The sequence below is a fragment of the Triticum dicoccoides genome, chromosome 4A (genome assembly GCF_002162155.2).
Source record: "Triticum dicoccoides isolate Atlit2015 ecotype Zavitan chromosome 4A, WEW_v2.0, whole genome shotgun sequence".
In the NCBI taxonomy this organism is placed as follows: Eukaryota; Viridiplantae; Streptophyta; class Magnoliopsida; order Poales; family Poaceae; genus Triticum; species Triticum dicoccoides.
Genome location: NC_041386.1, coordinates 7729090 through 7740310, shown reverse-complemented (window position 1 = coordinate 7740310; position 11221 = coordinate 7729090). Strand labels below are relative to the sequence as shown.

The 11221-nt window shown below is 48.7% G+C and overlaps 1 protein-coding gene and 2 long non-coding RNA genes across 8 annotated transcripts; 1 reads left to right on the top strand and 2 right to left on the bottom strand.

Moving 5' to 3' along the window:
• Positions 1-408: 408 nt before the first annotated feature.
• On the bottom strand, positions 409-3684 carry LOC119288518. Of its 6 annotated transcripts, XR_005141202.1 has the most exons (9): positions 3590-3684; positions 3256-3476; positions 2834-2943; positions 2440-2505; positions 2253-2334; positions 1889-2144; positions 1607-1776; positions 918-1045; positions 409-543 (listed from the first exon to the last, which is right to left on the bottom strand). It is a non-coding gene; the product is annotated as an uncharacterized LOC119288518 (long non-coding RNA). The 6 variants fall into 6 exon arrangements; XR_005141197.1 differs by having other exon boundaries at positions 410-543; positions 1889-2334; XR_005141199.1 differs by having other exon boundaries at positions 410-524; positions 1889-2334.
• Positions 3685-3777: 93 nt separating this feature from the next.
• LOC119288517 lies at positions 3778-5283 on the bottom strand. The gene is made up of 3 exons (XR_005141196.1): positions 5222-5283; positions 4020-4144; positions 3778-3917 (listed from the first exon to the last, which is right to left on the bottom strand). It is a non-coding gene; the product is annotated as an uncharacterized LOC119288517 (long non-coding RNA).
• A 3045-nt stretch (positions 5284-8328) lies between these two features.
• On the top strand, positions 8329-9946 carry LOC119284568 (solute carrier family 25 member 44-like). Its single transcript, XM_037563698.1, has one exon. It carries the CDS (start codon positions 8583-8585, stop codon positions 9570-9572), a length of 990 nt encoding a protein of 329 aa, XP_037419595.1. The 5' UTR covers positions 8329-8582; the 3' UTR covers positions 9573-9946.
• The last annotated feature ends 1275 nt before the right edge of the window (positions 9947-11221 follow it).

Sequence of the window (11221 nt, the reverse complement as noted above, 5' to 3'; positions counted from 1 at the left end):
TTGATTGTGGTAACCAGTTAGAACACAAGGTAACAGTGTCTCGCGTGCTTGAGGCTGGTGCGGGGTAGGTTGGACCTAGCGAAGGACTGGATCCATCGGTGCGATTTATGCGGCCATATCTATCTGCAAGGGCGAACGGCGAGATGGTCATCGAAGAAGCATTAGAGCAAGAAAAGTCCTCGTGAACCTTTGGTTCTGTGGAGGGCAGGTAAAAGTAAGATTTTGTTCCAAAATTATTTGATAACAAGTTAAGTTTGAATGTGAAAATTGAGATTACAACAGTACAAAAAATAACTATGAAATGCTGAGGATCATCTCCCTTCAGAAATGTCATCAATTAAGAATGCTAAAAAGATCATCACAAATAACGTGAAGGCCTTATCTCTGTTGTAAAGAGATGATTGTAGGGGCACTTATACAAAGACAATGTCTTCTCCTCAAAGTGCACGGCCAACGCGGAATTTGCTGCCTTCAGTATGTCCTAATTTTGCCATGAACCCCATGTCTGATTATCCACAAGAGCTCTGACAAACAACGAATCAGCTGGACCATGAAACAGAAGGACAACAAATTTACGAGGAAGGTAATTTGCTGTTATTGGCAAAACATTTGATAACTGATTAAACCCAACACTAACCACTACTTTGTCACGCATCTATTGCCAAAATCGCAGCTTCTCTTATAGATCATAAGTGTGTGTGTGTGTGTGTAAGTGTGTGCACGCGCATACGCGCGCGTGTGGGTGCGTGTGTGCGCGTGCGTGTGTGTGCGTGCGCGTGCGTGTGTGTGGGTGGGTGTGTGTGTGTGATATCTCTAAATCGAATAAACCTCCAAGTATGCAATTCATGAGCACAAAACAGAAATTGTAGTTCAGTATCTCTAAAAAATGAAGCGGGAGGAGAGAAATCATGACTCACCTCACCCAACAACAAGGTGGAAACTGCAACCCAAGAAAAAGATGCCCTTCCCTCTCTCGGTGGAGAGCATGCATGCCTTTAGGAGGTGCCGACCTCAATCTCCTTCCTTCCTTCCTTGGAGGTGCTATCTAAGTACAAATTCCAGAAAAAAATACAAATCATCCAAAGGAGATTATTTTCCAGTAGTCAGGGGCCGCAAAATGCAGCCATGACAGATGACACACCTATTATACACATGCATTCACCTTTAAGAGTGACTAATCAGTAATCACTAAAAGGGAGTAGGAAATAAACAAAATACTCATATTACTGTTAAGAGGTGAATAAAACATATCATTTTTTAGGCTTTTGCAACCAGTGGCAAGAAACAAATACATGTGCATCCTACTGCTGATTCCTCACAATAATAACCTACTTGATCAACACTGGTACAAAAATAAATATTATTTAAACGAACTAATCTTGAAAAATGGTAGTTGGATTAAGAAGCAATTAATTTGAAGAGACCAAGAATATTTGTGGAGATGGAAAAATGACTCCTCGTTGGCGTTCCAGCAAATAGGCTGTGAGCAACTCAGTCTGCTACAGAATAAAAGAAATTACGGAGCCAACCAATGTGCAAGATTGATTTCTATAAAACAGATTCACTTATATGCAATGGCATATGAGTGGTGGCAGGGTTATCTCACCATGGAAAAGGATTCTGAATCCTATCTCGCCGCAGAGTCCACATACCACAGCTCGCTGCAAAGGCTATCTCAGCGCCTGCCTCGAAGACACGAAGCAGGGGCGCTTGGAGCGGCCGGCATGGAGTTGACGAGCACGTGCTTGGAGGCTTGTTCTCCTCTCCGGGATCAGTCTGGACAAGGAGTAGCGTGAACCTCAGAGGAAGATCCCATTGTTGGTCGGGCTCAGGGAGCTTTTCGAGGAGCGGAAGTAATGGAGCAGCAGCTATAATGATTGGTCCTCACCATCCACCACCTCTTCATCTGACTTTCCGGGTGGGCCGAGATCGTGGTACGATGGTGGCCGAGGCTGAACGCCGTGAAGCCTACTTTCCAACCACCATGTGGTCGCGCCCACCCGCCGCCGCTCACTGGTCTGCCGTGAACACCTGCCTTCCACACGTACAAGCCAGAAGCAGCCAGCAGCAGCCAGCCAGTCGTCATCGAAACAGCCGCTCACCATGCGTGATTAGAATATGAACGGAAGAGACCTAGGAGTGGGCTAAAAGAAAAGGAAAATTACATCAGTGCGAAAAGAAAAATTACCTCGCTGCCTTTGCCATGGAGCAACAATGTGGCGTGCTGGTGTTAATCCCACACAAAATCTTACTTGAAAACAACATCTCTGGTAAAATCTCCACATCATTGACCTCATCGGGTTTCAAGTATATCTTTCTCTCCTGGCATATACTCTGTATTAAATTAAGATGAATGAGCATCAACCACTCTAGTCTCAAGTAAAAGAATGAAACATTACTTCTGAAAGAACTACAAAAGAATGGTGTGCAGGAGCTTACTTCAAAACAACATCTCTGGTATAATCTCCACTGAAATAGCCATCTATTGAGTTTCCTTGATGACCCCTAGCAAGAATCAGTGCAAGATTGTTGGCCACTAAAAGCAACATTCAAGTAGAGACCGAAAGTATCAAAACACCTAGCAGAAGTCATGCAACCTTCAACCATGATAAAGGAACACCCTTTCACTAAGACCGCATTTAATGGACTAAAATTATTGATAATAGCTAGGTCTTACCATAAGCGATCTGCTGTCAAATATTTTGCACTCTTATGTTGTCAATTATCAAGATAAAACGTCTCTAGACAGTCATTTCTACAAAACCCACCAAGTGACATTACAAAGAGCACCGCAAGTGATGCTCCAACGGGTAGCCAATGGATAAACCTACACCTGCCAGGGCACCTTGGGTGCTAGCTAGTCTTGCTTCAGAAAAGGTAATGGTTTCAAGAATCGAGTGAATGGATCGTCCAAGGCTGAGAGCATTTTCTTTGCTGCGGCATCTGAAAAAAATGTGGGATAAGAAAATTCAATCAACAGCGTAAGAACTGTAAAAACACAACATCTCTCAGTTCTGCACAGATCAATGCTTTATATATCTAAGTGGTTCGTTATGTTTCTGACAAAATTTCAGATTGAACCAAAGCAAGTACAAGACATATAACTGCATTTGATCCAATTATCAAATTCACTCGTATTTTCTAAAATATGAAGACTTGCAAAAGTGTGAGCCGTTGAGGCAGTTGATAAATTATATGATTCGTTATATGATAAATTAAGTGAATTTTTGTATTAATCACCGTGATTCTACCTACCATTCTATTAGTAATGTGATTTCCTTTATCCGTTGAACTCACATCTCATGTAGACATTAGGATCGAGGAACGTGAGAAACGAAATCCCAGAACAACAGTAGAATCATGTGCCTTTTAATTCCTACAACAATTATCTGATTTGCATGAGAATAGTTTCTCCTCAGATCACACAACTCCTGCATAATAACAGAACCATATTTATCAATCTTCAAGTCGATGACCTGAAGCAAATTAGTGGTAGCAGTGTCAATGAGTTTTGATCAAGGAATATATGTCTATATACTTGAAGCAAACAAAACACAAATATATCCAGTTTAAGGAGTTTAGCTATCACCTCATTAATTTGACCTCAACTTCTTTGGTGCTATAGCACATGTTTTCGCCAACAAGTGTTGTGAGGTGAATGTATTGAGATCAAGTAGTTTTAGTGCCATGGATAACGTTAATGGCCAACAATCTGGTGCAAAAACAACTCAACAAAATGTTTAGATCATACTTCTATATAGGAATTATTAAGAGGGCTATTACTATGTACTACCTGTGTATTGTGAAAAAAATGGTCAGATCATTTTACCTTTAAGGTTGCTGTAATCTGCTCTAATCTGCTATACACTCTGATAGTTTCGAATATAGTTCAGTAGGCATAAGCCCGCCGTAGTTCCCTGTCAAGAAAAAAAGTGTGTTGGCAATGGAATCTTATCAAAACTGTAAAGTAAAACACACACCACTGAAGAAATCAATCTTTAAGAAAGAAAAAATAGTACCTTAGTCAATACAGCTATCACTGAAAAGTAGTTCCCAAGTATAAGTGATGGCCAGGCCTCATTTATTTACAACGGGCCATCATATTGACAAGTAGCGGAAAATATAAATCAAGTCGCTGCCGACTCTGTATGGAGAAAATATCAGATATATCCTACTCTTATGGATTTGGAGTATCCCACATTAAGTGTAAGCGCCGTTTGCTGAAGGACTATTTGCAGAACAGAAGATTTCAATACTATGGGAATATTATATTGCATAGATGACCATCTAATTATTCGGAAATCTATAACTCTAGAAGCACGATAAATTCAAGAATATTAACACCGTGCCGAATGCTGAAAACTTTTGTTGACCAATGACCACCAACATGTTTTCAGAAAATTGTGCCACAAGCAGTATATGCAAATACAATGGTAGTTTTTCAACCTGCTATGTGTATGGCACACAAGTTCATACCATTTTACTAAGCTAACAATGTTCACATAGTTCAGGCATCAAGACCGAATGGTAAAGTAACTGAAACAAAGACAAACTGAAAGGCTTCACAAAGTTCCGTTGTTAGTTTTGAACAGGAAATGATAGACAAAGAAGCTTGGAGCCTTTTGAGCCGACTAAAATTACTTAAATACTTTACCATAAGGTCCATAAGAACTTGAAATCAGGTAAATGTGGATTTGTTTTTTTCAGATGGCAGATGTGAAATTTAGTGGGAAAGAGAGCACTTAATGATAAACCAAATCATGTACATGTGAGGCCAGGCACAACACTTTCTGTAACATATCCCCACTGTCTAGATTATCATGCTACAAGCATTTCACAAATTGTTAAACAACCATACAAAGAAACAGAGATATGCCCCTGCACACGGTACACTCCCCTTGAGAAAACTATAAAAGGGTCTTTCCGTCCTATGTGTTGACTCGCCTAAACTAATCAGCATTAGATGAGAATTAGATGGACTGCAGGTAATCAAGCTAATTGCTTCGGAATTCAACTATGCGACGTGTGGTTGGATCACACATACTGTACCTTGTGGATATGTCAAGCGAATCACCAACTGAACATACAACAAACAGCACAGCACAATTCATCTACCCACCAAAGTGACAGACATTGATCACCGAGATTGAAAAATCATCAGAGATACACACTAAAAGGGACAACAAAAACAAGCACCAATTGGCATACATATTTGACGCACCTCTGCCTTTGAACTGCATGTATGTGGCGCACACGACGCCCACCCGAAGTTTGGCGAAGTTCCTATAGACAGAGGGGAAGCAAAGAGTAAGCCCAATTTGAGCGATTTCAAGAGGAAATTCATCGTTTATTACTTTTTCTGATGGAGCGAGATTCAAAATAACAAAATCTTGCACTTACTGTGTCACAAGGTCGTGCGTGGATGCCATCCGTGGCGACCAACGCATCCACCTCCCGAAGCGCCGCGCCTGTAGCGCGCCCATGTAGGCGGCCGCATCGTAGCCCGCGTCCCCGCTGGCGTCGAGCGCGAGGGAGACGGCGAGCTCGCCCCCGCCCTCCTCCGCCAGAGAGCGCTCGCCGGCGGCGGAGGCAAGGAGCTGCTGGTCCTGGGCGGACTTGCCGGAGAGCAGGAGGAACGTGGTGGCGGCTGGGGCTCCGCCGCTGCTGCTATGCTCGGTTGCAGGAGCGGGAGCGGCGACCCGACGCGCACATCGGTGGGGAGGCTGGCCAGCGCCGGCGGCGGCTCCAATCGGTCCTCGGCGGCGGCGGATCGTCTCGGATATCGGCGGCGGCTCGTATTGGAGTAGAGATGGGATCGAGAGGAGTCGGCAATGAAGGATGGGATCGATGGAGCGTTTTTTCTGCCGGGTGTGGGGTTTTTTTGGCCTGCGTGGGGTAGGGTGGGGGTGAGGACGAAAAAAAACCAGCGAAAAAAAACCGGACGAAAATGGTGGGACAAAAATGATGGGACGAAAATAAAACCCAGAACGCGGACTACCAATTGAGACATTAGGAATAGAGATTATATATGTTCATATCCACCATCGGTCGAGGACCCCAGGATGTGGATGCCACAGGTTCGATCCACTGCTCGGAGGCACACGCTTAAAAACAATGATATCCACTACTAGCAGTAGGTTTTTAGGTGAATCTCCTAATAGAAAACGCTATCAATACAAAGAAATCTTTTGGTCTCTCTGGTGAGATCCGTCTGCTAAACTTACTTTTTCAAGTGGTGGATGAATGCCGAGACTTTGTACACACTTTTTCTCGGTCTGGATAATGCATTTTGTTCTACAACTCTCCTTACAAAACAAGAAGATAAGAAAAACTTTTGCGATGAAATACTAAACCATTACCTCCAGTGAAGGCGGTACTTACTAAACAAACCATCTATGGCCTCTTTGAATCACACTTTTACTATCTGTCGTTTGGTTGCCCCAGCCAAAGGAAAACAATAAGAATCTCCATAAATGATTAATTGTTCAGAACGACGCATAATTACCATAGAAACAAAGGAATGGTTTAATTTTATGATACTGCACTCGTTTAAAAATTTCTTTTCTGATCGCGTGTAAAATATTTAGTTCAGTTTTTCAATATTAATTTCAACTGTGCAAAGAAACAAGCCCTGGACAAAATCCTAACAAATATAGTCCTCTAAAGTTCTTACAAAATTCATTTGAATCGACTGAAGAGGCCCTTATGGAACCTTATGATGAGAATACATGCCAGAGATGTTGAAGGCCGGCCGGATCACATGAACATGGTCGTGACGCGTCTTTGTGTTCCCAACATATGCGTGAATTATGTCCTGAAGCATCCTGGCGTTTTGCGCAGGACAAACTTCCTTTTACACACAAAAAAACGTTTAGGTAAAGCTCGTCGGAAACGACTAAGCAAGGCTTATCCACATTTGTTTCGTGTGTGACTAGGCACCAAACCTCACAACCTTTTTCAAATCTTCTCGGGCACTTTTAACAATTAGTGTCACGGACGCCGCCCGCACCTGCAACTAGCAACGGACCTTCCCGGCTAGCTTAGCTGCGACGTCTGAGAGGATGCTTGGATACAAGGGACTATTTTTAGTCTGACTAAAAATAGTCTCTTTTAGAGGCTAAAGTTCCAAGCACCCTTGACTAAAGAGAGGCTAGGACTAGTCTTGAGGCTAAAATCTTTTAGTCATGGGAAACCTACTAAAATATATTAGCTCTCTCTCTCCTCATTTAATTCCTCTCCTTAATTCTGGATTGGAGGGTTTGGAGGATAATAAATGCTCAATAACTAGATTTTAGTCTCTTTAGTATTTGGATCCAAGCATGGATGAGACTAGCAAGTTTTAGTCCCACTACTTTTAGTCATGGGACTAAAACGTATCCAAGCATGCTCTGATACTGTTTTACAAAGACCGTTCTAAAAACTCGTTAATTTTGTGGTGAGTGATCTGAGTTTCTTACAGTGTCGTGTTCCTCTTTGCGTGGAGGACTTGGGTGGAGCACGCGCTCACATCACACGGCGGCTTGACAACTTTATTTCCGTTCGCGTATGGGGTAAACTGGGATGGTTCACGTACAACAAAGCAGCTGGAGGGACCGTAGACCGTAGTGGTAGTAGTACGTGGTGTTGCTTGTGGCGGACGCATCTTGACAACTTTCTTTCGCGTACTACGCTCGGTGCGGCCTTGTCGGAGAGCTGGCCGACGGTCGAAGGCGTCCGTCGTCGGGCGGGAAAAAACAATTCCGCCAGAGGCTTACCAACAGATCAACCACGTATGATTGGTGACACGATGGCGCGCAGCGGGGAGCGTGGCGCCGCCCGGCGAGTCTGTTAGCCGGAGAGGTGGTTTTCAGACGCGCGCACGTAGTAGTACCACGCGGTCAAGGAAGCCACGGCCAATGCGGCGGCGACCGTCGACATCGTGCCGTGCGTGCGTGTGCGTCGTGTGTATGCAGAGCGAACGTGGTAATCAAGCGCCGTTATTGTGGGCGGAGCTGTCTCTGTGTGCGCAGCACACCACATCGACCGATCCAGATCCAGTCTCACCCATTAATTAATTAAAAAAAAAGCGGGATCGAATCATATGGAATCCCGGCGTGCTCCCTCCCTCCCTCTGCGGTCCAGCGGCCAATGGGGGCCGGCCACCGGCGGTCTCCGGTGGCTCCGCCAACAGCGACCGATAAGCCCCGCTCCCCGACACGCGCCCACCGCCGGCACGTGACGGTTGCCGTCCGGGCATCACGGCTGCTGGTACCGCTACACGCCGGCCGGTGGGGCTCGGGCTCGGGGATAAGGCCGGGTGGCTGGCCACGACACCAACCTTGTGTATAAATATTCACTTACCCCCTCGGGATCCCGAATAATCGCACTCCCCACGCCGCCTCCCACTTTCCCCCACTTCCAAGGACCCGAGTGCCGCAATCCCCTTCTCCCTCCTCGCCGGAGAAGCTTTCTTCCTTCCGCAGACGGCCGGCGCTGCGATGGCGTGATATGGATCTTGTAACCGTGGACTGAGTTGATTGGATGATTGCGTTTTCTCTCGTTGCCGCGGAGCAGCAGCAGCAGCAGAGGGGGGTGGCATCAGGATGAGCTTCAGCGTTGCGGGCATGGAGAAGGAGCGCGGCGCGGCGGCGGCGGTGGAGGAGATCCGGCGCCTACCGGCGGAGGTCAACTGGGAGATGCTCGACAAGTCCCGCTTCTTCGTCCTCGGCGCCGCGCTCTTCTCCGGCGTCTCCGCCGCGCTCTACCCGGCCGTCGTCGTCAAGACGCACCTGCAGGTCGCGCCGCCCCCGCAGGCCGCCGCCGCCACCGTCAGGGCCATCCTCGGCCGCGACGGCCTCCGGGGCTTCTACCGCGGCTTCGGCGCCTCGCTGGCCGGCACCGTCCCCGCGCGCGCGCTCTACATGGCCGCGCTCGAGGCCACCAAGAGCTCCGTCGGGTCCGCGGCCGTCCGGTTCGGCGTCTCCGAGCCCGCGGCGTCGGCGGTCGCCTCGGCCGCGGCGGGGGTCTCGGCCGCCGTCGCCGCGCAGGTGGTGTGGACCCCGGTCGACGTCATCAGCCAGCGGCTGATGGTCCAGACCTCCGCCGCCTGCCGCTACGCCGGCGGCGCGGACGCGTTCCGGAAGATCCTCGCGGCCGACGGCGTCCGCGGCCTGTACCGCGGCTTCGGCCTCTCCATCATCACCTACGCGCCGTCCAACGCGGTGTGGTGGGCGTCCTACGCCATGGCGCAGCGCTTCGCGTGGCGCGTGGTGGGCGCGGACCGCTCCGAGAGCTACCCGGCCCTGATGGCCGTGCAGGGCGCCAGCGCGGCCGTGGCCGGGGGCGCGGCGGCGCTGGTGACCATGCCGCTGGACACGGTGAAGACGCGGCTGCAGGTGATGGAGACGGACGCGGCGGTGGCGCGGCCGACGCTGGGGAGCACCATGCGGGGCCTGCTCAAGGAGGGCGGGTGGGCAGCGTGCTACCGCGGGCTGGGGCCGAGGTGGGGCTCCATGTCGCTCTCCGCCGCCACAATGGTCACCACCTACGAGCTCCTCAAGCGGCTGTCGGCCAAGGAGGGCTCCCTGGGCTAGATCGACCCTTCTCACCACTACTACTACTACCAGTAGCGCCGTCGTTCACCAGGTGACTCGGACCAAACTGGCCCCGAAGCGAGATCGATCCGTGAAGGTGCTGCCCGGCCGGCCTCAATTAGTTAGGTTTCTTGTACATATGCTCAAGATCTTTTGCTTCATTTCTCGTTTGGGTTCGTCGATCTGGTGCTATAGAGGGATGGATGGCGAAGAACAAGCACTAGAAGGTGGGTGGGGTTTTAGGATGCCAGGTTTTGCTGGTTATGCCCATGGTGGCGGCGCCGCCGCCGCCGCCGATGATGATGATGAAAAATTAGCTGATTTTCAGTAACTTCTTATAAACCACTGCTACTACTTCATCAGTTTCTTTGTCACTTCTCTCTCGGGGACGTATGTTTCTTTGCTTCATGGAATGAGGTGACTTTTTATGTGCACCTATGGCCGCTTCTTTTCATCAGTTTCTTTGTCACTTCTCTCTCGGGGACTAGAGTTTAGGACAGCGAGTGTGCAATGGTGCCACCTCGATCAATTTCCTGATTCCTCCATGGCATGATAGCACTATACCTTTTGTCTGTGAGAGGACACTATACCCGCCGCCCAAGATACGACGCTCGACAGAAAGATATTTTTTCGTTTCATCTCAGAAGAAAACCGTCCAAGTTGGTTGCTGAAGGTTGAAGAAGAACACAGCTGTAAATATCAGCCTGTGAGAAGATGGACGGGGTAGGTGGTGACGCGGGCGAGACGTGTGATCTACGATATGATAAGCAGGCGATCAGTTCTGCTCCCATAGTACCAAATTCCGTCTCCCGTCAGCTGGAGGAGAGGAATCCTGGAGAAGCAAGGAACCATCCACAAATGGCGCCAGTCGAGAGCAACGGCACATCATTAAGAACCAATAAGCCGCCGCGCTAATAATTCTCCGGCGTGGCGTGCGCTCCAAAGAAAATGGCAAGTCGCGTGTCAGATCAGCGCGCGAGGACGATAGGCGGGTCGCTTTATCGCCGGGGGGTGGCCATGCCGGTGGGGTGGCCGCTGCCGGCTCGGTCGGGCCCGCGCGTCCGCGTCCGGCCAGCCGTCCGCCCCGGATCGGGTCTGGTGGGGGCGGGGCCCGCCGCCGGGCAGCCAAAAGAAAAAAACTTGTCGACTCCTCTGTCTGACCGGATCCTGATTGAGGTTGAAGGGGATGATTTGATTCGCATGGCCTGATTGAGGCTGGGGATGCGATGCCTTCCTTGTTCCGTCCTCTGTTGCCCCGCGTGCTCGCGGTCTGGACACTGCACGTAGTACGTGCATCCTCCGTAGGTTTGGCGTTTTGTTCCGCTCTTTCTTTCTACCCTGCGGGAACGCCATGGCATGTGTGCGACTGTGTGCCAGCTTTTTTTTAAAAAAAAGGAGGATGGCCCCCGGTCTCTGCATCTGAGAGATGCATACGGCCACTTTATTGATGGCCGTATGCATCTTTCAGATGCAGAGGCCGGGGGTCATCCTCTTTTTTTAAAAAAAAAATATCTCCACACTCCGTTCCTGCTATAATAAAGTAGCCGCAGTGCTGCGCGGCCGGGGGAAGCTGACGCTTGTTGACATGAAGTAGTATTCACAAGCTCTGGGGAGAGCAACGCTGAGACCAAGAGCGAGTCAGCACAGCA

Excerpts from the sequence above, each read along its gene's own strand:
- LOC119284568 (XM_037563698.1), top strand. The coding sequence starts at position 8,583 with ATGAGCTTCAGCGTTGCGGGCATGGAGAAGGAGCGCGGCGCGGCGGCG.